Source organism: Notechis scutatus, chromosome Z, assembly GCF_049901735.1.
Source record: "Notechis scutatus isolate UNSWTSFEM ecotype Mainland chromosome Z, rNotScu1.2, whole genome shotgun sequence".
Lineage (NCBI taxonomy): Eukaryota > Metazoa > Chordata > Lepidosauria > Squamata > Elapidae > Notechis > Notechis scutatus.
This window is the reverse complement of record NC_142025.1, coordinates 30,527,435-30,555,179: the sequence shown is the minus strand read 5'-3', so window position 1 is coordinate 30,555,179 and position 27,745 is coordinate 30,527,435. Positions and strand designations below refer to the sequence as shown.

Below are 27,745 nucleotides of genomic sequence, written 5' to 3'. Positions count from 1 at the left end.
TCACGTTAGACTATGTTTTTAGATTTATTTTTTTCCTGAGAAAGAGCTATAAATATTGACAATCATCTCCAAGGTTCAGTATTATTTCTATATACCAGTTCTGGGTAATAGTGGGAGAACTCTATATCTCCAATCAGAGCTGACTGGCCACTGAAAGAAACAAATGCTGGACTATGGTCTGAATGGGGTCTCTAGTTTTAATTCCATTGCCATTGGGCTTTAGCCACAACTTTCCCGTCTTTTGGGTGGTCTGGCAAGTTGGGAATGGAAACAAGGAAGTAATCAATGCTTGAGAGGCAATAATGCTGCCTGCCTTGACAAATGCAGTAGTGGATCTTGTCTTGAATATACTTGAATCAAGTTATCCTTGATCAATTTTGTCTGGTTTTCAACTTTTTAGAAAAGCTGTTTAGGAAATCAACTCGAGAAGATCCCGGAAGAAATGGATTATTTGAGCCTTTTGCAATCAAGATTCATTTATAGTTCTGATAAACCCTAAACTGGTTGAGTGAGCTTCCTGGATCCTATTAATCCTTCAGCAGCAACTGATACAATGAAACATGGTGTCCTTCTGGACTACCTACAAGGGTTGGGAACTGGAGGTTCCATTGCTATGCTCCTATCTGAATTGCAGTTTTAGTCAGTGATCATGGAGAAAGTTCATGGAATCCCAATATGATATCTGAGGTTTGTGTGCTCTCCTCTATATTGCAAAATTTCTACATAAAACTACTGGAAAATATCAATTCAGAATCAATTTTCATCCGTACAGTCGAACCTCTGGTCACGAACACTTCTCACCATGAGCAAATCAGTTTCTGACCAAAAAATTCACATTTTTTTCATGGCAAATTTCCCCTTCTGTGCCATTTTTTTGTAAGTGCCAAATTTCCAAAATTAGGTTCGGGTCACGACCAAATCAGGTTGCGACCAAAGTTATGGAACAAATTATGGTCGTGACCAGAGGTTCTACTGTACTTTGATTACTTTTAATTTTACATCATCACCCCAGGATGAGCTGGAGATACCATTAAAGTCCTGAACTGGTGTCTAAGGACTGTAAGAGTCTGGATGGAGACAGAAACAAGCTGACAGACAAAAACAAGTAGAGATTAAATCCTACAAGACAGTTATTAGTCATGAATAAACATCTGGCAAATCTGATAACATTAGTCCTGGTATTAATTCAGGTTTTTATACTCTTTCCTCAAGGGATGTTTATGAACTGTGGTCATCCCTGCTTCAAGCCGCAGGTAGATGCTATGACAAGGACTTTAGTTAATGTTTACAACTCTACATGATTAGAATGGACTGACATAAACTCACACCTGATTACTACAACTGGATTCTACTGCATACTCTGTGTAGGGCAACCTCTGAGACAATAAGTGCAATTGGTATATAGCAGTCAAAAACAACACCAGTTTAAATACTGCTCCACTGCTTATCAGTGGATTCTTGACTCAAGTCAGATGACTCCCTATTAGTGGTAAAGTCATTTTAAATATAGCATAAATGACAAATCAAATAATGGATTGTTAAAATTGAATGTTCTTGCTCATCCTGGGCAGAGGGTGAGTCACTTGACAGTTTATTTTGTAAACAATTCAGCTTAGCAAGAAACCTGAGAAAAGAAACTTCAAATCATTCAAAGAGATTCCACCTTTATGAATTAAGTATAAATGAGGGTGAGAAATTCCTCTGCTTCCAAAATTCTGCATTTATCCTAACATTCACATTAATGATATCTTTAATTAATGAAATCTATATAGTTTTTGCTTCTTTGATATTGCCCAATTCAGTAGGGCATAATTATCCAGAGAAGGCTGTTGGGAATATCATACCCTCATATGGAATAAATATGTAGGGGATTGATTGGATAGCAAATTTTCTCTATGGTAGCCCTCACTTTTTGGAATACCACTCCCCTCCTGAGACATCATGCTCCCTGCCTTGTAGCCTTCCATAAACTAAAAAGTGTGTTTTTCAAAAAAAAACCTTTAGCTCCAGTTGATTGGGAGATGGTGCATATTATAGGACTGAATTTGAAGGTTTGTATTACTGTCTCCTTTCGAAAAAAAAAGCTGCAGTTTTTCTTTGTTAAAAAACAAAACCAATAGTTTACATTTTGTATTTAGTCAGAAGAATCAAAGAGTCCAGGTTCAATAGAAGCATTTAACAAACATTCATGACACGATATGCATGTCTACCATATCCATTTTCAGTCTTAAACTTGATAGGTTATTCACTACTTTTAAATATCACTTATTTGCAGTGTCTCTTTATGCACAAATAAATAGTTTTTTTTCACCACATCAGTTCCCCTGAACTGAAGTAGCTGTTTGTAAGCAATAAATTATTAAAGCATAAAACATGAAGTCTTCATAACAGATGTCCTTTTTGTCCAATTGTTGCTATGCTGTTCAAGAAGAGCATTATTTATTCAATGGTTATCAGCATTTAACTAATTTTTTGCTTTCTGTAAGGGGAGAGACTTCTTCGCCACACATGAATTGTTCCTGAAATAAGAAAACAAGAATCATTACATTAACATATGCATCGTAAATGCACACATATACTATATATGTATGAATACAAGGCTGGTACTAATTAAATATAAGCATCTGAATAATGAATCATTTATTTTAATGGCAAAAAGTAACTTTCTGATAAAAATGATGGTTCTACAAACAAGATCACTGAAAAAGAGACCACTTAATGCCACGGGCGAAAAAATTATTCAGTGTTATAAAGGCATAAGAAGCAAACTGTCCAATATTGCTTCTACTAATATTCTTTGGTACATAATCATTATCTTGTATTCCAACCTCTATTTCATAACTATCAAGTGATGACAGGTGAAATCATCAATCATGTTTGAAGCAAATGAGATAAAATGAGTAGTGGTACTAATTATTCACTGAATGTCTTGTCTGGAATCTATACGTAACAAATGCCTAAAAGCATAGTAATAATTCATTGTCCTACATTCTAATTCTAATTATATTTAAGATTTACTATACATTCAAAATGAGACACAGAGAAGAAATTATTAAGACAGATACTCCAAAGATTAGTTGCTTACCATTCTCCTGGTAAATTCTAACTCTGCCTATTTAGGCAGATAACTCAAAAATAATTAGTTATTAAACTTGTTGTGCAAATCTAAAATAAATAAAACTCACCAAAAATAGGTAATTCAGAAAATAAAATGAAATACACATTAAAATTATTTACCTTTTAATTACATTTTTACTGAAGTCAATAGGATTTAAGTGCAATTAACGGACTTTTATTATAGAACATCTCTAAGAAATGCACTATGAAACCAAAATGTACTAACTTCACACCTGCTAGAGCATTAATCTATTATTAATTACTACCAGAGCACTGCAGGAAATATAATTAAATATGGAATTAGCTTAGAATGCATACAAGTATCCAAGGGGACAGAGATCTAGCCCAGAGACTCTGAACAAATAAGGTCACCTAACAACCAATATTCCTACTGAATATTAGAAACCTTCCACAACTTGGATATTACAATAGACCAGTGGTTCCCAAAGTGGGTGGTACCACCCCCTGGGGGGCAGTGGGATGCCTTAGGGGGTCACTAAGAGGCAAGGGGGCTGGCAGGGGGCGCTAAGAGCCGGCAGGGGGATGTTGGAGGTGGGCCCCTTGCAGGGCACATTCAGGGGTGGGATTCTACCAGTTTATTACTGTTCCTGGTAGTTTGGAGAACCGATAAAATGGGCCCCTGGCTGGCCCTGCTCTTCTCCGTCAGCTCCTCCGTTCCCTACCCAGTCAGTCCTTATTGCGCATGCGAGAAATTGCACACATGCACAACAATTGCTGATCGCCATAGTGGCACATTGGAGAAGTGGAGCAAGCAAAGCCGGAGGTTGGTAATTTTTGCTCCAAAAAGCATCCAGACGCTGTGTGTGTTTTTTGGTGCGGCTGGAGTCCAGCCAAACCGAAAAATACACATGGCATCTGGAGATTTTTTGGAGCAAAAATTACTGACCTCAGGCTTTGCTGTGCTTCTCCAATGCACCACCGCCACCGTGTTCTAAGCATCGGCCATGCAGGCTCACCCCATTTACTGCTGCAGCACTCCACTCAGACTTGCTTGGGCAAGTCCCTCCGGTGCAGCGGGCTCACTGGGGTGGACCTGCATGGCTGGCGCCTAGAATGCAGCCACAGCAGCGTGTTGGAGAAGCAGAGCAAAGCCAGAGGTTGGTAATTTTCACTCCAAAAATCCTCCAGACGCTGCGTGTTTTTTTTTGGTGCAGCTGCAATCCAACTGCACCGAAAAAAACACATGACAGCTGCAGGCATTCGTGACAAGGGCGACATGGACTGGTGGGGAGCCCAGTGACAACAATGGCTCAGACCTGGCTTGCCTTTCCTGGCAGCCAGCCGCGGGAGGAAGGTAAATTCACGGCTATGGGACTACGAAAGAGGCAGTCGTGGGGGAGGAAATGGGAGATTAAGGGCCAGGGCCTCTGAAAGGGGAAACAGGGGGATGCAGGATTAGCCCAGGCCTTTGACAGATTAGGCCATGTCTGCCTGGGCAGAAAAATAGGTAGATAGGTTAGGGAAGGGATAGAGAGAGAGGAAAAGAGAAAGAGGGAAAGAGAGAGAGGGAATGTGAGAAAGAGAAAAGAGAGAAGAGAAAGAGATATAGAGAGGAAAGAAAAAGAAAGAGATGGAACGAGAGAAAGAGAGAAAGAGAGAGGGGGAAGAGAGAAAGAGAGAGAAAGGGAAAGAGAGAAAGAGAGAAGAAACAGACAAGAAAGTAAAGAAAGAAAAAGGGAGAGAGAAAGAAGAAACAGGATAGACAAAGAAAGAGGAGGGATAGAAGGAAGGGACAGATAGAAAGAGAGGGAAAGAGGGAGACAGAAAGAAAGAAAGAGGGAGGGAGGAGAAAGTGAATGGGATATGGAGGGAGGGAGAGAGAGAAAGAGAGAGAGAGAGAGAGAAGGAAGAGGCTAGAAATAAAAGAAAGAGAAAAGGGAAAGAAAAAGGAAGAAAAAGGATAGACAAAGAAAGAAGTGGATGGAAGGGACAGAAAGAAAGAAAGAAAAAAGAAAAAAAAGAAAGAAAGGGAGGGAGGGAGTAGAAAGTGAATAAGATATCTAGTCCAACCCCCTGTTCCAGCAGGGTTAGAAGGGTGTGGGTGTGGGTGTGTGTGCGCACGCATGTGTGTGTCTGTCAAAACTCCAAAAACAGGTCAAGTAGCTCTGGGGAGGTCAGTCATAAATTAGAACACTAAGCAACCGGCCATTAAGCGAGGACCACTTACATTTGGTTTGCCAGTCACATGGCCATGCCCACCTGGTCCCATGACCACCAAACCATGCCCATCCGGTCATGTGACCACCAAGCCATGCTCAGCCAGCAATCCATGCCCATCCAATCACATGACTACCAAGCAACGCCCACAAATTAGGCCATGCCCACAGAACCGGTTGTTAAGAAATTTTAAATAGTTAGTGAAAGGTGATTAAGGAGAACTCACATATTGGGGGACACTATAATCTATTATATTCTGACCTCACAGCATTTATTTAATGAAGTGCTCATTTTTAAAGTTGATCTCTGACCAGTGACCTCTGCTCTTTGTTATTCCATTTTGACTATAACTATCATTTATTCAAATTAGTTAATATTAGATGTTCAAGAAACAGTCTGTGGATTTCAAATAATTCACAAAACTAAATGAACTGCAAAACAGGCACAATACATATAATTTTTGCTAATCAAGACTGAGTTTCCCAACATGTATCAACCACATAAACAAGAGATCAGTAAAAATGGTATTTGGACAGTTATTATATATTTTTTAAATGTTGTGGCTATATAATACATAAATAAATTTATATTCCAGCTAACTCCCAATGACTCTGGATTATCTTTGCTGGTTACTGACTTTGAATAAATAAAATGTCACCACCTGTGAAAACAGTCTAAAACAAGTACAACTTCCACCCCTGCTCATTCCTCACCTTGTCGTAGATCACTTTGACTATAAGTGAACAACTTGGACAGGTCGCCACATCTTCCCCATTTTCCAGATCTTCCTGCAATAATACAAAAGAATTTGACCCCTTAATAAGCATACCATTTAATGTTAAAAAGAAAAGGGCAAAATCCAAGTCCTGTTTGCTAGATACTTCTGAAACAACACAACACTTCTCTCAACTGTATGGGGTCTCAATTCACTGAATTCTTCCTGTTAAAGTTTGAATAGATAAAATATCAGGGTACATCCAAAGCCAAGTGTCCATATGCTAATTTTTCTGCCCAAATGCAATGTTAATGCTAAGTATTGCTAAGTATTTTGATAAAGATGTCTTCTATGAATCTGTACAATATTACAACTTGCACCTAAGAAAGAGTAAAAAAGAAATGTTAATTTATTATATATAATAATATCAATTTGAATTTTGTTTTGGATTTCTCAAGAAAAAAGAACTCCAAAATAAGAGAACTCCAAAACAAAATTCCACTAAAATTTCTCCTAACATGAACTCAGCTCAATAATTCACTTATTGACAAATGTTGCACTGCTCTGAAGATGTCCAAGGACATCTTCAGAATATTTTGTTTGAGTGATTTATCATCTTCTCTAAAAATGTTTCTTTCTGGTCATACTTATCATGATCATGTCCAATAAAAGCTATCATAACACATTTATATAGGACTGACTTAAATTTTATTTTTAAAAATCAATTAAATGTTTATTTTTTTCAAACTCTACCCTGTGTGATCTCAGCAGTTCAGCTATTTAGACACTTTTCTAATTTTAGCTTAGGGCATATGTTTATCAGAAGGGAACTAATAATAGATCTCAATTTGCTATGATCAGAAATGAATTTTTATCTGTTCAACCATATCCGTACAAATTATTTCCCAAAATCATCGTGTTGAAATGCACAGCTTGGGTAAATGTGGACATTTCCTTGGATGGACTCAACCATGTTGTGATATTCTGAAGAAATCTTTCTACTCAGAGAAGAACATTAAATACCCACAATAGTTCCCTCAAGGCTAAAGAATGTCTATTCTTTCCTCAGGAAGATAAAGTCTACATTATGTAACTTTGTTTTAATTTATTTAAGTTTGTGCTAAGATTAAACTACAGGTTCTGACTTTTAAACTCAAGTTAGGATGGCACTGCATTAAAATGCTTCTATCCATCCAAAGCTTCTCAGGCTTATCAATCTTTTTTCTTTTAAATTTAATAAGATTATACCTGTCTGCCTTGCCCTATTATCAGAGCACCAAGTTACCATTGGCTATGTTTGAACATCTCTCTCAGCTGCACTAAATTATTAATTATATTTTATAACCACTCTGACTGAACACAAGAGACGTATCAGTCCCTCCCCAACTTGGTACTTTCTATATGTATTGGCTACAACCTCTCCAATCCTAAGGCGAAGTGCTTGGAGCCCAAACATGTCTGGAAAGCGCTAAAGCAGTTTTTAATCAAACTTGCCGTGCTGGCTATTTGGGGAGTTGAAATCCACCCATCTTAAGTTGCCAATTTTAAAATCACTGTTTCAATCTAGCTTGAGGAAGACGGAAAGGCAGCAGGCTTGATGGCCGCCTGTATTCGCAGTTCTACTTTCCCATATGACGAACAGTCAAGGCTAATCTGTATTTTGAGTTTGCTCCGAGATGAGAGACGCTCATATAAAAATGTATGTCACAGAGCAATGTCTCTTCTATATAGAAATGACTGGCTCACTCATCCTCTTACCCGCGTAATAAGAAAGCGGTCTCCACAGGGGCACGGATAGCTGTAGGTCTCCGTATCCTCATCGTACTCGAAGTCCTCTATCTCCACTTCGTCGTGGAAAACGGACATGTCGCAGGGCGATTCTCTGCCTCCCTCCGTCAAACGTAGCCAGCGCCGCGTGTCCCGGAAAACCGGCAACGGCACTAAAATAAAGCAGTCTAAACTTTCACCACCACATTTGTTCCGGATTGAAACCACGAATGATTTCTAGCCAATCAGCATTCAAGATAATGAGACTTGACAACATCTCTCCTCGCATGACATCCAATAAGAACGAGCGAGGTAGAACTCGTGCTAAAGACAAATACTATAGAGCTTTGAAACGATGCAAAGAAAAAGACCCTGCATCCGTTGCTTATGGGTTCTAAGGGTGGTGTCATCCCATCAAAAAAAAAAAAGACCAATGAGACCCTTGGTTGAAGAGGGCGGATCACTTTTTTGCTGGGGAGGGGGAGAGGGGCGGGGCGGCGGCGAGCAGCAAACCAGAATTCTTGCTTACATAATAACAAAGGATTCCTATAATAATTCAACCCTTAAATTATAGAACTGGAAGCCATAGAGAAGTTTTCCTCATCGTCGGCAACTTTACGATGTTGTGGACCTAAATTTTCAGAATTTCTTAGCCAACAATTCTGGGAGTTGAAGTACATACAACTTAAAGTTGCCGAGGTTAAGAATCACTGCTGTAGAGTGATAGGCGTTTCGTCCCTTTACTTGAAATTAAAAGCAATTGTTTTTCACCTCCATGTCAGACGGACTTCCTCCCGCCCCACGATCATTTCTATTGAGCTCACAGTAATATCGCTCTGACTTTGTCTCCTCTGTAGAAATTGCCGTGCTGGCTATTTATTCGCTTGTCTTAAGAGTTAGGCATAAAAAGCACGAACTGAGTTTCATTAAGAAAAAAAAGGAGTGGGGAATCATAGATCGGCAAAAGCACGAATCATTCAAGGCGGAAGTGCCCAAATCATAGCTGGAACGGTGCCACCTCTTTTAGGGACCGTTTCCGCTGAATTCCGGATGCCGGTTATTTCCTTATACCACTTTGAGGAAGACGATCGGGTGTTATTGCTGGCTTCTATGTGAAGTAGTTAGGCTGGACACTTAGCTGGAAGAAGCGACGTTCAAAGGAAGTGCTGGAGAAATAAATACCATCTGTCAAAGCCCCCGGTGCTGAAGAGAAAAGGGAGATCTGTCTAAAATAATGCTTAATCCATTATGAAGAATTAAGAGTTCACGGTCAAAAACTGAAAAGCTGGATCCCATTAAGTAAAATCTGCTTGTGAAATGAATACCCTGTTGGGCACGTTTCGCCCTGTGAGGTGAGTCGAACGGATGGATAGGCCAGAGGCTTCCCGTATCTGTTCCTGCTCTTCGGGCCTGCTGACAATTTGAGATGACCTTTCTGTGTGTATTAGACGGCAGATGCAATCATTCTTAAAATAGAATTGCCAATGCTAGAGGAAGTCTTTTAAAACTAGCAATAAGGAAATTGTGTATAAACCAAATGTAACTGGAAAAAATGTTACCATTATGTTAGATTTGTAGCACCATTACCATTTGCTCCTGTTTATCTAATGTAGGATGAAGAAATGACCACTGATGTTCAGAAATGATTACACTAATTCCCACTTGTTAGTGAATATATTCAGAAGATGATTAGGCAGCCTGGTGTCTTCAAAATAGTTCAGAATTCAATTTTTGTCAGTCATAATTAACAAGAATGGTGGAGACTTAAAGCAATGACTATACAGCATCCTAAATCATATTTTGCCTAATTATGGTTAACAAAACCCCCATAGACTGGGGTTCCAGCAATATCATAAATCATTAACCATCATTTACCAATCACAAAGGCTGAGCCTGCAGAACATACTAAGTCGCAAGCAAGCAAATTCCATTTTTGCTTAGTACATTGTGTAATCTAAGAATTGTTACACCAAAACAGGATTTTTTAAGTTAGTGGTAGTTGTTAGAGAGGAAAGCATAAAGTTATTCTATGTATAACAAAATATCACTTTATTAGCCCTTTGTAATAGGAGCAGTTGCAGCAGCACATAATTAGTTTATAAAAACTAAGTTCCTGATTATTACATGAGAGATCATCAGGAAATGCCAAAGCTGTTGAATAAATTGGGAGTTCAAGAAAACAACCGGGAAGAAGGGAATGTTCTATAACTTAATTTATAATGAGAATTCAGACAGATGTATCATTTTAAGGTCACACAGAAGCCCAAATACTGTTGTTCCAATATTATTTGATGTCATAAGAATAAACATTGGGAAAGTTTTAATTGCTCTTTCTAAAAGTGGATGTTTGAAATGTTTTAGTACAAGAGATTTTATGTGCCAGCAGATGTCACTTGTTCATTACAAATAGTTAATGTTACAGAATGTGCAAGAAAATGAAACAAATTTTTATTTGTATAGTACATTACAGTTCTTATGTAGTGCTATATTAAGCAGAGTGTTAAAATGATTGCTATAACAATGTAATAAATTGAAATGTTAGCAAAATATTAAGAGCTTTGGGGAACTTTAAAAAAGCCAGTTTACTGTAGTTGTTAAGGCACTAGGCTAGAAAGCAGAAGACCATGAGTTTAAATCCAGTCTTAGCCATGAAAGCCACCTGGGTGACCTTGGGCCAGCCACACATACTGAACCCAACCCACCTCACAGGTTTGTTGTGGGGAAAGTAGGAGTAGGAAAGTTTGTTGAATATGTTATGGCTTTAAATTATTTGTAAAAAATAATAAAGATGGGATATAAATAAATAAAAATAAATAAGCTTACAATTAAATCTTCAGCTATCTTAATCCACTTTACCACAGATATGGAAGGAAATCTCAGAACAAGAATTTGATACATATTCAGTTTCAGAAAAGAATCTGAGAGTAATGATGGGATCAAGCAGAATTGCTTCAAAAGTTGGAAGCAGAGAAACTAAATTATTTTTCATAGACAATAGGAAAAAAAATGATTCCGTAACAAGTGTTGTTACTCATACTTTCTTTCACATAAAAATTGTCAGGAATGACTTATAGGAATTATGGATGAAATCCATATTTTGTGGCAATTACTTTAAATATCTTAAAGACTCCTCCAAGTTATCATGTAACTTGCCTTACACTGTTCATTTTAAGTTTATGAGATTTAGAAATAAAATAGACAATATCAAATGTACCAAAACAAGGTTTTGACATTAACAGCATGGGATTTTTCAGTAAATACATATGGAATTGCATTAATGTAGGTTCTTAACAAAAGCTCAATTGAAATTTAAATCTTTAGTTTCATGAGCTAGGTTGTTTTAGCACAATTGGTAAGCGTTCATTGGGATATGATTGTGTTCAGGACTAACAAATACTATTACTAACTGACCTACATCCTCCCTGTTCTTGAGTTTTTTTGGGGTCCAATCTTTGATATTGGCTTTCTCCCCAAACAAATGCTTAGTAGTCAACAAATTGGAGGATGCCATGTATGACATGAACATTGTTTCCTGCTTGGGTATCTTTGAAACAGCCACAGATTGAGAGGGACATGCTCTTTATGATGTGAATAGTGGTTCATATAGATTTCTGTGATGTCAGCAGCAGTCCAGAAGTTCATTTATTTTCTGTGAAGCTTAGTGCCAAAGAAATACTTCTTGTAATACTTTGTGTGCTTGTCTACAACTGGGCTGTTTGACATTGTTTATTGAAAAACAGATGCAAGTATTATTTTAAATTGCCTTTACAGGAATATTTAACATAAAAGAACATTATGATATATACAACAGCTTTTGGTTTGCCTATATTAATGAAAAGTGCCAGTAGAATTCTTCCCTGCTATTCTTCATACTTGTGTCTAAGACTGACAGCTGTAAGATACTGCACAATAAATGGGTAAGCTATCGTATATTAAGTATTACTGTGAAAATGAAAACATTAACATAACACTGGTATTACTTTCCTTTAAAAATTGAATAAAGATTAGTTGTAAAGAAAGAACTGTCATCTTCTAGAACGAATGTCAAACTGGCAACCCGTGGACTGGATGCGTCACACATGCAGGCCATGCCCACCCCAGCTCCACAAATGGGAAAACAGTCACGAAACATCAAATGACAGCAATGTGATGCGGCGAGTTTGAAACTTGTGCTCTAGAATATAGTATAATGAAATTTGGATCAACAGGCTGATTTTAGAACTATAATTTTAAATTAATTGATTTTTTCAAATTTATTAAAACAAATTATAAAACAAATAATAGGACATTGTATTATAAAAACACTGCAATGGAACTATATTCCCATCTTCCTCCATATATTGCAAGGAGACCAAGTTCTTAAATAGCAGGTAAAGGCAATAAACCAGTTTAACTGTTTTGCAAAACAAAAGTGACTTGAACTGATTCTGGGGGAAAAATTGCTTGGTGCCATTCAGACTTTTATAGGAAAGATGTTGCAAAATGAATTGGTCATATCCTGATGTACCTTCTTGTTTGAAGAGAAGATAGGGATGGGGGGGAACTGTTTTGTATATTTTGGATCTGAGCATTCAAAGTGAGTGATAGTTCCTTTATGCAATTAAATTGTTAGAATTCTGAATTAACTCAAGTTTATGCATCATCTTCACAGCCATCTCATTTAAGTTGTAATCTAGTAGTAGTATCTAAGCTTTCCTCTATTCAGTAATGGCTATAGTTTATGTATCAGCCAAAACTGGTAGAACTATTATATTTTAAAATGCACATGATAAATTTTTAGAAATCAAAAGATATTCCTGAGGATAATCATGTTTATTTAGAAAGTCTGCTTATGAAGATTGTGTGGATTAGGTACATCTTCTAAAAGTAAGTGATTTTTCTTCCATCAGAACATTTATTGGTCTTGTTCAGAATCATACAAATCTCAGTGATTAACCATGTATATTTAAATAATCAAGTAAATTGTGGGTTTTCTTTAATCCATGTAACTAGACAGTATTATAGTATTTGCTCACCACTTGTTATTTCTTTAGCCCTGTCATAAGCTTATCTTGTTTGGAGTGAAGGAGTTTTTATTGAACAGTTTAGAACAGTTTTTTCAGCATTTAAAGCATGATTAAATGGGAGATGAAGGTTCTGAAATTATTACGAGCAGACATAATAAATTAATTTTTGAGGTTAAAACATGGCATCATATAATAAATATGATTAGTAACAGATTTGCTGCTTAACAAAAGAAGTTACAAGTAGTCCTTTACTTACAACCATTTGAATAATGATGGTTCAAGGTTAACAATGGTCTCAGAAAAAGTAACATGACTTGGACTTACACTTAATAACCTTTGCATCATCCCTGTGGACACTTGATCGCAATTGGGATGCTTGATGATCAGCTCCCATTTATGACTGGTTACAGCATGTTTGCAATTTGCAACTTTATTTGGCCGATTTGTTTAATGATCTCATAATTTATTTAAGACCACTGTAAAAATTGTGAAATAGAATACAATTCAACTTACAACTGTAATAATTAACAACAAAAATTCTAGTCCCAATTGTAGTCTTAACTTGACCAAACAATTATTTGTATATGCAATGAAATGAGATGGTGAGATATTTGAATAGAGATTAGACTGATATAGGTATGTATGATGTTTGAGTTTTCTTGATTCTTTTCTACTTTGTTGTTATGATCCATCTTGTAATTGGTGCAACAGTACAAAGCAAAGACTACTTAAAAAAACAAAAAAATCAGTAATTAGCTGAACAAGGACTAATATTAGGCTTTTGATAATAAAATTATTAAAAAGTACCTAAGCTTGATTCAAGAATACATATTTTCTCTTTTAACAACCCATTTTGCTTCATGAATATAAACTGGGTCAATAGGATTTTTATTAAAGATTTAGAAAATGTAATGGATGGTCTTCAAACCTTAATAATGCAACAAACCTTTCTTGTTCAGAAGCAGTATACTTCTAAGTATTACATACTGGGCACTAATAGTATTGTCATGACTATATGCTTTTTTAAAACTCTCCAAATAATGTGATCAGATTGCTGTTGAAAACAGTAACAGTAGGCAATTACATACATTTTTGTCAGTTCAAAGGTGGGACATCATTCTTATATGATGGTAGAGATCAATGAATCTGAAGTTACTACTTAAAAGGGTGTTCAGTGACCAGTTCAAGCTGTAAAATTATGTTGAGTCATGATACATCTCAGTTTGCCTTATTTATAGCAAAATGAAATCTAGAAGAAAATCAGATCATCTGGAGAGAACAGCAAAAGACTTTCGACATGAGGTTGGTATTGCATATGATCATGAAATGTGCTATATATGGTGAGAGTATTGGATAAATTTGATAATAATTTGACTCTTCTTTACAACCATTTATTTCCATCTATAATCCTTTGCAATTTACTCCACATCTTAGTTACCTCTTAATCCATATCTTAGTTACCTCTCTTTTGGATTACTGCAATGTGCTGTACGTGGAGCTGCTCTTAAAGACCGCCTGGAAGCTGCAAATGATGTAGAATGCAGTAGCATGCACAGTTTTGAGGGGTTCCACAATTTACCCAAGTAATATCTCTGGTTGCACTGGTTTCCAGTTGCTTTCTAGATGTAATACAGGGTGCTGCTAATCACCTTTAAAGCCCACATAGCACAAGCCCATGTTATTGTGGTCACATTTGTTTGTGCACATTTGCATATCCTTTTAGATTAGACAAGGTGGGTGCAATCCAGGTCCCTTCCATTAAATGTTGCTATTTCATAGGATCTTAGATTGTGTCCCCTTCATAGTCATCCCAGTCATCAGAGATGTCCCTACCCTTTCAGTCTTTTGAAGGTCTGTGAAGACCTGGCTATTCTTCCAAGCATTGGAATAGGGGGAAGGTGAGGTTTAAGGTATTTGGTCTGGCCCCTGAGGGAAGAATAAACCATGTTTTATAGGTTGTTGTGAGCCGGCTTACAAAATAATTGCAATTGAAATAAAAAAATGTGGCTAAAATAAAGAAGGAACTGAACATTGTTATTTCCAGATGATACAGGATATAACTGTACTGATTGTTTAACTTTTTTATTTATTTATCAAATTTATTAGGCCACCATCTAACTACCAATAATCTGAATGGGAAACATAAAGTATACAGTAAAGCATGGACAATGGTCATTCAAGGACATTCTCTCTTTACATCCATGCTAGGGCCCCAGATCTAATAACTTGATTTCTTCTGAAGTACTGGCAAGGTTAGGGCCATCTATATCTTTGGTGAGTGCCATTATTCTGATACTCAGTTTGTTCTACTTGGCTTCTCCTGTCAATGGGAGTAAAGAAGTACATGGATAGCTGTGATTTATTAAGGGTTATATCTAGAGTGGCAACTCTTGACGATTTCTCTTAAAGCATATGACACTCCTGACATTGTCAGGTTAGTATCTAGAGATAGTTCTCACTTTGTACATAACAATAAGCAAAGCACTTTTCTCATTTGTTTAGCTGCTACCAAGAACAAAATAAATTAATGGAAATAACTGAGCTGCATTGGGCTGTACATTTCCAATTCTTGGAAACTGTGGGAACAAAAATATTTTTTGACATTGAGTCATTTTGGGAAAATAGGCAGCCATATAAATCAAACAAACATTATGGGGATTATTTACAAAACCAAAAGGGCATCATTTTTATAACATTGTGTGCAAGATCCAGTTCAGAAGTCAGTTATAAGCTAATGTGACATATTAAAGTTAGACTTACTCTGGGGTTTCTGTGTTAAGGAGAACATTATAGGACATCATGTGAGCAGATCTAATTAGGAAATATAACTGTTTCTTAAAAGAAATAAGTCTATTAAAATAAGAAAAAGTATGGTACCATTTATTTGGCAAGTATCCTTCTGTTTTACAAGACAGTAGAAATGCTCAACTATTTTTATTCAGAAATTCATTTCCTGCCATATGTTTTAAATTAAGTCATAGCTAGCCAAATTTCATTTGTTGGACTCCAGTTCTTCTAGCTAGAAAATGAAATACTCATAAATGTAATTTGATGTAGTTTATCATTTTAACATTTTCTGTACACTTGAACTTGCGTAACTCATCTTAAGAACTTTAGGTTTATAACTAATAGTACAGTACGTTCTGTAGTTTAACAAACAATTCCAAATTTATTCTATGAGTTGATTGCCATACCATGAAAGTCAGAGGAAACACAGCAGAAAGCAAGAGAACAAAATGCCATCACTGGACTGATTAGAAGTTATATGAAAGCTATTGTTGGCTATGTTCCAAATGATTTGTGTTCAAGTCCCACCCAGCCATGAAACTGGTCTTGAGTCATGCAATCTGTTTTGTAACACTGCTATGAGAAAAATTGAGAGGGGGAAGAAGATGGGTATATATAGTAGTATATAGTAAGTATCTAATAAAAATAGAAAATTATTTTGCTTTACTGTTTTGTCTGTGGTTAGTTAGAGTTATGCTTTTTATTCAATCATGATTTTATTGTTTTCCTTCCTGAGAATAGAGGAGAGAAGCAGCTTTTTTGAGCAAGAGCTGCATTTTTAAACTTTGTGTTTTTAATCTGAGAGCTAAAAAGGCACGCCAGAAATGGGGCAAGAAGACTTTGGATCAGAATTTTCCACCTCTTTTTTTAGGATTAATAAATAAATAGACGTATTAGGCTGTCCATGTTGTATTTCTTTACAAAGACAAAAATTTGAACTTGCTTTATATGTATCACACATTTTAAAATTTTGCTATAAAGGAATGGCTAATGTAAGGGTCTTGAAATTTATAGATGAATCTGAACTAAAAATGCTAAAGCCAAAGGTGAGGAGGGTGTGGTTTTAATCTTTTGTAAGTTGCCCATGGTCATATATGAGGGGGTGTTCATAAAAACTGAATGAATGAACAAATGAACGAGCCTAGTCTTTGCTTATTTTTGAATTCTTAATCTTGTTAAAGATTCAGCTTCATTATTTGTAATGAGATTAGAACTTAAAATTTGTATAAATGTGAAATAGTGCAGCTAATAATAGTAGCAGTGTAGGAAACCAGTAGAACTCATAGTTACCCCATTTAATGATTGGAGTTTCATGCTTGGAAGGATCCAGAAACAATTATTTTTTGTGCTGAGTTTTGTGTTTATTTCTTGAAATGTTGGTAGTTATGATGATGTTTTTTTTTCTTTTTAGATTATTTCTAAAGCAAAAGTGTGTGGCATCAGTAATGAATCTGAAACAGTTAAAAGACTTCGTTTGACAGTGACAGATAAGGAATTTACTTTTAAGGCAGGACAATGGTAAGATTCTTTGTTCTGTATGTATTAAATAGAAAGAAGCTAATGAGATTCTAAATTGATGGAACATTTATGCCCAAATTATCAATTTTATTAACAACAAATTATTGTTTATTACAGTCACGTGCAAATGTTTAATTTAATCATCTTTGAATGATGTAATTTTCCCTCATAAAACATATAGTATATATCCTCTGTTGCAACAATTTCCTCACATATTGTTTAGCCTTGTATCTCTTTTGAAATGGTTATACATAAAAATTCCTTAAACTTTCTCTACTCAACAGAGAGAGTTCTGTTTTATTTGCGCTAACACAGAGTCAAAAGCTATATAGCTATTTGTAAGTGAGTATCATTGAAAAACAACAGCATGTGCATAACAAATCTCACTTGAAAATAAAAGGATTTCCAAAAGTAATAAAATGTGAGGTTATTTGCTGTTTGAGAAAGAAAAGTTCACTCGTTCTACTTTTGTTTCTTTGTAACCTAATCATTGGATTAAATTCTGTAGTATTTTCAGTGTATTGGATGGATGGATGGATGGGAGGGAGGGAGGGAGGGAGGGAATATGCTCTCCCATTTTTAGAAAAAGCTCTCTAAAATTAATTACGGTCTCTAGAATCTTACCTGGATAGGATATTGATTTGAAACAAGTAGAGAAGGTTTAACCATGGAACTTGTGATTTTGGCCACTCATTGTTCCTCAGTTTATGCTACCTCTCAGGGATTCTGTAAGAATAAAATCATAATAAGACTCCATATATAATACTGCCTTGTAGAATACCGTATAATGATTTAATCTTTGAAAAATAGAATAGTATATTTTCTTGTTCACATATTCAAGAAAATTACAATTTGTTATTTTAATCATATGGACCTTTTCAAAGATCTAAATGTTTTCTCTCAAAAATTCAGATATAATTTTATATTAACTTTTTCAGTCTAATCACTGTTTTCTTGTTCTTTTTTGCTTTTCCTTTCTATTATCAATCCATCTGGCAAGTAAGTTTTATCAGATCAAACTTCATCCGTAGGATGTTAATAGCATGAGTTACTAGTAGTGTTAATTTTGCAGTCTTTTGCATTTAAAACAAGAAAACAAGATGTTGATTGCAATAATTCATGTTTGTAGAGCAATTTGCAGCACCCTTTGCACATATGCACAGATGCATACTAAATTTGTGCTTGTTGGTTCTTAGGCAAACATTTACCCTTCAAAAATGTTTTGGTAATCATCATACTGAAAACTGGGTTGTTTAATTATAATTACTCTTTTCATTATCTTCCTTTTAAATTATTCTAATTCTGTTTGGCATGCTAACGTTCCACCAGTGCAGCTAGTAAGATTGCTTATGATCAAACGAGTAGTACTGAAAAACAAAACTGGGGGTGGGTGGGTGGGAAGGTTAATAGATTTACATTTGTGATGAATTGGCTAGAGGTCTCCTCTTCTTTCTAACATGTACATTTTTTTCCTCAGTGAATATTTCTGTCACACAGAGGAGCTACATAGTTACAGTTATGCCTACTTTCTGAAATTTCTGGCTTCATAAATTGAAGTTTTGTTGAAATTTCATCACAGTACCGATTATAGTGTTGAAAGTTCCAGTGTGTTCAGTAGTAATCTGTGATACTGTTAAAAATTATATTTCTGCCTGACCACTTGTTCTGAAACTGACTTATTTTCTTTGCATATATGTTTACTAAAAAGTACTGTTGTTTGTTTTATTTAAAATTAAATTTATATATTATGAAATTTTAAATTTCATTTATAGGAACATTTTTTTAAAATATTTATGTATTTACAACTAAAATATAGTTTAAAAAGGAGCCAGAAAATGAAATAGACAAATGTAGGGCATGTATAATATGAAAAGTAAAATAAAGTCTGATCTATAGTCACTTGGAAACACTATCTTTCATTTATTTAAAAGTACAATTTATCAGTGCACTTTATATCCGCTAAATTCATATTAGATTTCATCCATACATATGCAAATAACATGGATTGGATTAAGTTATGTATATGATGAAATCATTGACTTTGACATCTAGAAACTAGACAGTTTCTGTTGAATGAGATAGGACACCATATATGAAAATAAAAGAGTTGTCTTTTATTTACATCCTACCTTTCACTTGGAAGCTCACATAATATAAGACTCCTTCCTATTTTTCCTTACAACAATCCTGTGAGGTGAATTGGATTGAGAGAGAATGACTGGCCAAAAGACACTAAGTTAATTGCTCTGGTGGAGAATGGAATAGAACTTGTGTCACTTTGCCTCTAGTCTAATATTTTAATGAGTATCTCTTTGCTATCAATATTTAGATATGAGGAGTCCAACACATAAAGGTTGCTCCCAGAAATGCAGATTCATTTTAATGGAGACAAAAATCCATGTCCAAGGGGAGAGGGGAAGTTGTATTCTCCCAACAAGTAATTTTTTGGGGAAACATTTAAACGAAAAAGATCTCTGGAGTGCTTAGGAAATATTCCAGCATATATTATATATAGAATCTGTTTCTTCTCTAATCAGGTTTCTGTTCACCCTCTCTTGATAGACTGTTTTATATAGCACATTTGTTCTGCTTAATTATGAATAAATGCATATAAATAACATTTATATGCATTTAGTTTTATAAATACCTATAGCTTTCTGTACAGAATATATTAGATGTTATTGGTATCTGTAATTAGTGAAATGCTTTCTGCAGACAGTCTAATGTGGAGGAGAGCAAAATGTCAGTCTTGTTTACTTTGCTGTTTTTTTTAGAACCCAAAAGCCATTTACTGTAGGCAAATGCAAAAGATGTGTAATTAAAAAGAAGTACCTGGGAATCAAAAACTTATTTCAGGTAGCAAATCAGGTCAAAGTTCTGGTTATTCCCCTCTCTGTTTGTTAAAATCAATAGGTGCTTACCTGTCTACTTCATTGAAGGAAAGATCTATCCAAAAAAATCCTCTTCTCCACCTCTTCTAAAAAAACCCAGATTCTAATAATTTTATCTCCAAGTTGTTTTATTTCACAAAGAACTACATTCTTATTACTATGTTGCACTGATCTTATCCCTGTGGACATGTAGAACTCATGATTTGTTGCACAGAATAAGAATCTTATAAAGTTCTGCCTTCCTGGAAAATCTTCAGGAACATATGCTTTTTTTGTCATTTGATGTTAACTTTTTATGTTTTAACTTAAATGTAACTGTAAGCTGCCCGGAGTTTCCCTATGGTAATATGGGAGGCCAATAATAAATTGTATAAATAAATAATAAATAAATTCCCATGATGATATTTCAAATGGACTTTTGCTTTATAGTCTTGGGCTGCATTAATCATGTGCTGCATTTTTCAGATTGAAATTTCATTTTTTAAAATTTTAGTGGCTTAACGATTATACAGCATTATAATCTGTATTTATAAAGAATTAAACATATCCTGTATAGTCTTCTACTGACTCTTCCAAATGCCAGTAATATTGTAGTGATTTGTTCTGTAAATAAATCTGTTTTAATTATAGTTTTGCATTAGGTTCCACAAAGTTTCAAGTAATAAAGGAAACAGTAGTAATATTCTAAGATAAATGATATCAGGTCCAGATAAGTGGTGTCAGGGTTGCTGGATTTTAATTGGGTTACAAGTTTGTAAAACAGGCTGAATAAGCATTTTGTCAAAAGAAGACAGATTAAACTTTGAGTTCATTTTGTACTAAATTTGAACTTTCATATATGTTTCATAATTTGGTTTTTACAACATTTAACATTTAACAGGCAAAATAATTCCTCACTAGAGGGCACTATAATGCAGCTTGCCTGGATTAATTTATAAGTACTATAAATGTGTTTATAAAAATAAAATATAAATAAATAATGCACATAATTTAAATTACTTTTTCTTAAATATTATTTTTAAAAACTGGATTAAATTTGGCAGTATTGAAGAATTAATCTTTTGAAAATGTCAGGCAAACATATCTCTGATGAGATGGAAAGTATCCATTTGTAAAGTGATTCGGGTAGAAATAGATTGGATGATAACGTAATATTCTTGAAATGAAACTTCATATATTAAGAATATGCTATTAATACAAGTTTTGTGGCATTGCTGACAAAATAACCTTTTAACCATGTATATTTGCCATTATGACTCTACTTCAATTACAATTTTATGTTTAGAACAAAAACTTTATTTTTTTCCTATCACTTTGTTTTCCTTTTTTATATTATTTATAAGGCTGTTTACTTTTATGTTAAAAATTGTAAACTGCTTTGATTGCATTGACTAAAAACAGAGATACGTGTATAGTAAATGAATAAGATTCAGACATCTAGGCTACTCTAAAGACCAATTGAAGATTTTGTTATGAGTTTTCTGTTATGGGAAATTTTAGATGAGTTAGTGAGTTACCATTCTTATTCCCCCAACAGTAATTTTAGTAGGAAGAAGTTTAATAGTTGCCTCTCAGCATCCAAACCTGACTACAGACAATTCTTGTCTTGTGATCGCACATAATTGAAATTACAATGGTTTTGAAAGAATGCTTTATGCTCTATAGAAACTTCCAGCCATGGTTAAATGTCATGCTGCCCCCCCCCCACTCCCAATAATCATTTGATTGTGATCTAGATACTTGGTAATCTGTTCACACTTAGGACTGGTTGCCAAGCACTCCACAATCATATGATTTCTAACTTGCAATCTTCTCTACTGATCTCCCCAGAATGTCAATGGAGAAAGTAGTAAGGAAGGTTACAAGCTGCCACAGCCTGCCAAGAAAACTCATTCTCATGTCCAAGGGCTGGCTGAAACGGTTGCCTGCTGAGAGGAGCTGAACTCCTCCAGTGCAGTGGGAAAAACAGAATTAAGGTCCTAATTATTTGAGCTTTGTTTCTGTACCAGGCTGAAGGAATTCTTTTCCATGCACAATGCTGATATACTCCATGGGGTGCTAAAACAGAACTCAGAGCCTTCATTTCTGCGCCCTACTTACATGTTTCCTTATGCATGTTGAGTGGAGCTTAACTCTTTGGCAGGGTAGAGAAACAGAGTTTAGATTCTGATGATTTGACCTGTTTTTGCTCCCTGCCAAAATAGAGCTGATATCCTTTTGCAGGTAGCTCTTTTCAATCAGAATGGAGAGACGGCCTGATAAGGTAAGGATTATGGGGTGCCTTAGACAGCTGAGGGGGGGAACTCCTTTTCTCTCTCAGCAGCACTTGGATTTCAGCAGGAAAGATTTTCATCTTCTCTAAGTGGACTGCGATGGGCTGGACACAATTCACAACTAACAACAACAAAGCGGACCTCCTCAGAATCTCCCTCACCCACATTCTTTACCTTGGACTCCATCCATTTAACAATCCATGCATTAGTTTAAAAACTGCAATCAGGAGTGCTTGGGTTGTGGCCTTTGACAAATCAGTTACATGGAAAGTCTTGTGACAACTCATTTAAGAAACCACTTCATTTAACAGCCAAGATTCTGGGCTCAGTTGTGGTTGTAAATTGAGAATTAATTGAATGAATACACAGGACTTAGGCAAGAACTTACACTACTATGATTCATATTTGTAAATCTGAAAATAATATTAACATTTGATCTGTTCTGTTGGTCTTTAATGGTATTTACCCATTGTTGCTTTACCAGCTAAATATTTTCTATGTGATTTTCCTTGAACTTTGCCTATACAAATAGTAATGTAGCATTCTACCGTGTTTCTCATAAAATAAGGCCGGGTCTTATATTTTTTTGAGCCCCGAAAAAACGGCTAGGCCGTCTTTTCTGGGGTGACTTAATTCCCCCCCTTGCATCCTCATCTAGAGCGCCCCACGGGCAGCCTTGCCACCAGCCGCTCCTAACGGGTGATCATGGCGAAGCGCAGAGAGCTCCCTACTCCCACCAAACACCTTTGCTGCAGACCCAAGACCTTTGGCACCCGCCGCTGTTGCTTTCCCTTCTGCCCATTCTGCTGCCACATTTGGAGCTGCCGCTTCCGTGTTTGGAGTGCCGCTGCCATTTGGAGTGCTGCCGCCATTTGGAGCACCGCCGCCACGTTTGGAGCTGCCGCTTCCATGTTTGGAGTGCCGCTGCCATTTGGAGTGCCGCCGCCATTTGGAGCACCGCCGCCATGTTTGGAGCTGCCGCTTCCGTGTTTGGAGTGCTGCTGCCATTTGGAGTGCCGCTGCCATTTGGAGCACCGCCGTCATGTTTGGAGCTGCCACTTCCGCGTTTGGAGTGCCGCTGCCATTTGGAGTGCCGCCGCCATTTGGAGCACCGCCGTCATGTTTGGAGCTGCCACTTCCGCGTTTGGAGCTGCCGCTGTGTTTGGAGTGGCGGCGGCGCTCCAAATGGTGGTGCTCCAAACAGCGGCAGTGCTCCAAACGCGGAAGCGGCAGCTCCAAATGCAGACATGGCAACTCCAAACAGCGGCAATGCTCCAAACAGCGGTGGGGTTCCAAATGCGGAAGCGGCAGCTCCAAACAGCAGCAGTGCTCCAAACAGCGGCAGCGCTCCAAACGTGGAAGTGGCAGCTCCAAACGTAGCGGCAGCTCCAAATGCAGAAGCGGCAGCTCCAAACGGCAGCGGTGCTCCAAACAGCAGTGGTGCTCCAAACGTGGAAGTGGCAGCTCCAAACAAGGCGGCGGCATGGGCAGAATGGAAATCAACAGCGGCGGGCCTGAAGATCTTGGGTCTGCCGCAAAGGTGCTTGGCAGGAGTAGGGAGCTCTCCGCGCTCTGCCATGATCGCCCATTAGGAGCAGCTGCTTGCGAGGAATTGCTGCCCGTGGGGCGCTCCTAACGGCGAGTCCCCCCGCCCTTCCCCCCTAAATTTGGGGGGAGGGGCTTAATTTCATTTTATGCCTAAAAAACATGCTGGGTCTTCCTATTGGGGGAGGTCGTATTTTTGGAGAAACACAGTATGTAATTAACTTTATATAGCAAGGTTCTAATAAATATCTTTATGCTTAATATATTATTAAACTGTACACATCTGAATAATCTTGTCAGAAGTTTTGAATAGTAAAAAAGAAACCTTTTCCAGGACATTGCATAGAAGAAATTAAATGGAAATATATTTTCTTTCAGGGTAGACTTCTTTATACCTGGAGTTCCTGTAGTTGGTGGATTCTCAATATGTTCAAGTCCTGGTATGTTGGAAGAAGAGGGAATATTAGAACTTGCAGTAAAACATACAACACACCCACCCGCCCACTGGATTCATACTCAGGTATCTGTAACTAAAAGCTCCTAATAATGTTGGTTTTAGTGTTCTTTTAAATAATATTTACATCTTTATTACTAGGAGCTATATTGTAGCTTTATATGTAATTCAGTATTATTATTACTTTGAATCCTCCTACCCTTTTATGTGTGCTATAAGACATGAATTTAATGATGGAGTATAGTATAATATGTATTAGATTATTTGTGCCAAATTTGTTAAATGCCATACCTATCATTGCACTTAAATTTGAAATGGTCTGCATACAAAAAACAAAAAACTGTTTTGTACAATGCTTTTCATAAAACTTCAAATCTGTATAAAGGGAACATTTTATCAACAGCTAGCACAATCTGTGTTCTAACTAATGTATATCATTTTGTGTTGACCTGTTTTTCTCTCACACATACAAAATCTCTACCAATACATGGTCCTCCTATACAAGTCTTCTCTTACTGAATTATGTAAGTGTAGTAGCAGGTGGGATATTTGAAAAAGCACAGTAAAATGGCAGAAATTAACCAATACAAAATTAGTCTCATTTCCATTCTAAAAATGAACAAATATGAGGTGGCACCAGAATAAGGAAGATCTTTGAATCTAGGCTTAATTTTTGTGATGTTGCTAGAACACAAAGATGTCAGAAAGTGGGCTTATTGACCAATGCTTAAATAGAAAAGAATCTTGTTATATCTGAAATAATAATACAATTGTTATCACATAAACTTCTACAGTATATATAACATCCTCTTTATCAGATATATTTAAAGACTTGGCCTGTGACCCATGAAAGTTTACATGAAAAAAATAGGTTCACTTTTTAGGTGCTACAAGCTTACCTTTTTCCTCTAAAAAAACTAGTCCAGAATGCTCATGGATTGTCTACCAAACTATAGTTTATAAAGGATAATTCTGTAAAAGGTAAGTGAGTGAAGGGGACCTTTATATATGCTGTATTATAAACAATATGCTTTTCTTCTGTTTTTGTTGACTAGTAGGACAGTATAAAATCAATGCAATCTTATCATTTGAACAATTCTTTTCCTGTCATCTGATCTCTTCCCTTCCCAGGTTGCTTCTAATCCATGCCCATAAAAAGTAGCCCTACTGTTCTTAAATAGGTTACTGTCATGCACCATTGAAATTTCAATAAAATAATTGACTTTGAAAGGTATTCTGAAAATGTATAGAACCAATAATTGACTTTGAAAGGTATTCTGAAAATGTATAGAACCAGTGTGGCTCGACCACATATTCTTAGACAAATCCTGGTGGAGATTTTCTATCATATCTCTGCTGTTCATTAGGGAACTCAAAAATCTAATCTCATAATTATCTGCCTCAGAGACATTTCCTGGGACTTTTCTTCCTGTCTTAATATTTTAAATTAAACTCATAGTATCACAGTAATTAAAGCAGTTAAAAACATTAGCTAATGCTAGAACTGCTAGTTATCATTAAGGTTTTTTTATGTCAAGTGTCTGGGTGCTCTCGTAGAGAAATTACAAACCTATTCCTTTTAACAGAAGTAGAGTAGATATTTAGAAATGAGGAGAGAAATATAAGCCATTTTCATAACCTATGAACCTATCTTTTTCTAAAATTATGTAAGTTAGTAAATAAGATATAAGATAAAAGGAAGTTATGGATTTCTTATCAGTTACAGGTAGTCCACAACTTACAACCATAATTGAGCCCAAAATTTATGTTGTTAAGTGAGACATTTGTTAAATGAGTTTTGCACCATTTTACGACCTTTCTTACCTCAGTTGTGAAACACTGGAGTTGATAAGTTAGTATCCAATTGTTAAATAAATCTGGCTTCCCCATTGACTTTGCTTGTCAGAAGTTCGCAAAAGTTGATCATATGATCTTGGGACTACCTGTACTGAAGCAGTTTATTATGTTTTTATTGTTTTTTGTTTTTGATTGTTTTTGATAATTTAATTTTAAAAAAGATATCTGAAACTGTAATGATAGTATAGTGCTACAATTGGTTTGGATTTGAAACTGTTAAGAAGTTAACATTAATTCTATAATATAGTGCAGCTTTTTTCTTAAGATGATCAGAAATACAGGGATAGATAGATATAGGAATATATTTGATTTGGTGGGAAACAGTGGTGATAAACTATTTTTACTATATAACATTTGTTTTATAACTATTATATTTTTGATGAGCACATAGACATGATTCTGCAGCTTGTGGAAAAATATATTCTGGATTCTAACTATCATGAACAGAGTGTATTTAGGTCCAGCTTATTCCTTTTTTTCAGCCTGCAATTTCAATGCTGACACTCACCCAAAAAAGGCAATTGTTAGAACAATTAGATTTATGATAGAGGGGAAGACACCATAATGGAATTGGAATTTGAATCAGAGGAAGTGCTTTAAGAGGCCTCACTGGGCTTTAGTCAAACCACTGAAGTTTTTATTTCAAATTTCTAATGGTCTGATTACTTTTAAATTATCCTTCAATAATAAAATCATTTGTTCTCCTATGCAGTACATTTGTGATTTTTATTTAGTCACTATTTGTCTTTTGGTGGAGAAAATATATACTCTGTGTGCGTATGTGTTTATACACATATAAATATATCTACATATATCTACATGCATACAATATATGTGTATATATATATATGGGTTTTACACACACACACACACACACACCATTTTATAAAAAGAATGTGAGGCATCCAACATTCATCATTTAGTACAGAATTTCTTTCATTGACAGAATCAAGGTAGGCAGTTCGCTCCCCTTCTTGAGTCCAGCATGTGTCCTATTGAGACACGTGAACTATTGAGAAATGGAGAAGAAATTACATTACATTGGATTCTTCTTTAGTCTGGAGTCCGCTCAAATGGGTTTGAATGAAATTCTTTATTAACACTGCCTGATTGGGTAAAACTGGATTATGTCTTATTACCTATTTCAGTTTAATATTGTTTTCAATTATTTTCTTCATAATTGTGATTTGTCTGAAAAAACTATGTCTTTGTGATTAGTAACTGTATTGGACACTGTGTAGCCATAATAATTGCCGAAAACTGTGTATATTGTCGTAAGATAAACACTAAACTAAGTACAAGTTTTGTTTTTGTGTTTTTTGACATATCACTCTGTATTTAAAAAAAAGCACCTATTATAACTGTATTTCCACTTAACAAGCCTCAGGCAAAATTCTTTTAAACACGTCTTTTTAAAAATGTCCTCAGTCCCCAGGACCTTAGAATTCTAACTTAAATTCCCATGTTCTTCTGAGAAGACATTTTATGAGATAAATTGGTTTGCTTTAAACTTATCTCATAGACTCAACAAAGAATGAAACCATATGTTGTTATTATTCAAAACCAATTGTAACATTCTTACAATTGAAGAATGTATAGATTGCACTAACTTAACTTATTTTGCAGTAAACTATGTA

General features: G+C 35.8%; 2 protein-coding genes across 5 annotated transcripts in view; one reads left to right on the top strand and one right to left on the bottom strand.

Moving 5' to 3' along the window:
* Positions 1-5: 5 nt before the first annotated feature.
* Positions 6-8,813, bottom strand: DPH3 (diphthamide biosynthesis 3). Its single transcript, XM_026673578.2, has 4 exons — positions 8,619-8,813; positions 7,769-7,950; positions 6,009-6,083; positions 6-2,519 (listed from the first exon to the last, which is right to left on the bottom strand). Coding segments are annotated over exons 1-4 (324 nt in total). The 5' UTR covers positions 8,620-8,813; the 3' UTR covers positions 6-2,453.
* An 8-nt stretch (positions 8,814-8,821) lies between these two features.
* OXNAD1 (oxidoreductase NAD binding domain containing 1) overlaps positions 8,822-27,745 on the top strand; it is a 28,184-nt gene continuing 9,260 nt past the window's right edge. For 2 of the 4 annotated variants that reach the window (XR_015745823.1, XM_087946516.1), the window contains exons 1-5: positions 8,822-9,129; positions 11,549-11,694; positions 14,022-14,085; positions 16,982-17,088; positions 24,176-24,317. Coding sequence is in view for 3 of the 4 variants with exons in the window: in XM_087946516.1 (XP_087802642.1) it covers positions 11,573-11,694; positions 14,022-14,085; positions 16,982-17,088; positions 24,176-24,317 (435 nt within the window). In the remaining variant the exon portion in view is untranslated. Of the gene's footprint in view, positions 9,130-11,548; positions 11,695-11,813; positions 12,148-14,021; positions 14,124-16,981; positions 17,089-24,175; positions 24,318-27,745 lie in introns of those variants that run through there. The other 2 variants (XM_087946517.1, XM_087946518.1) reach the window with 2 other exon arrangements.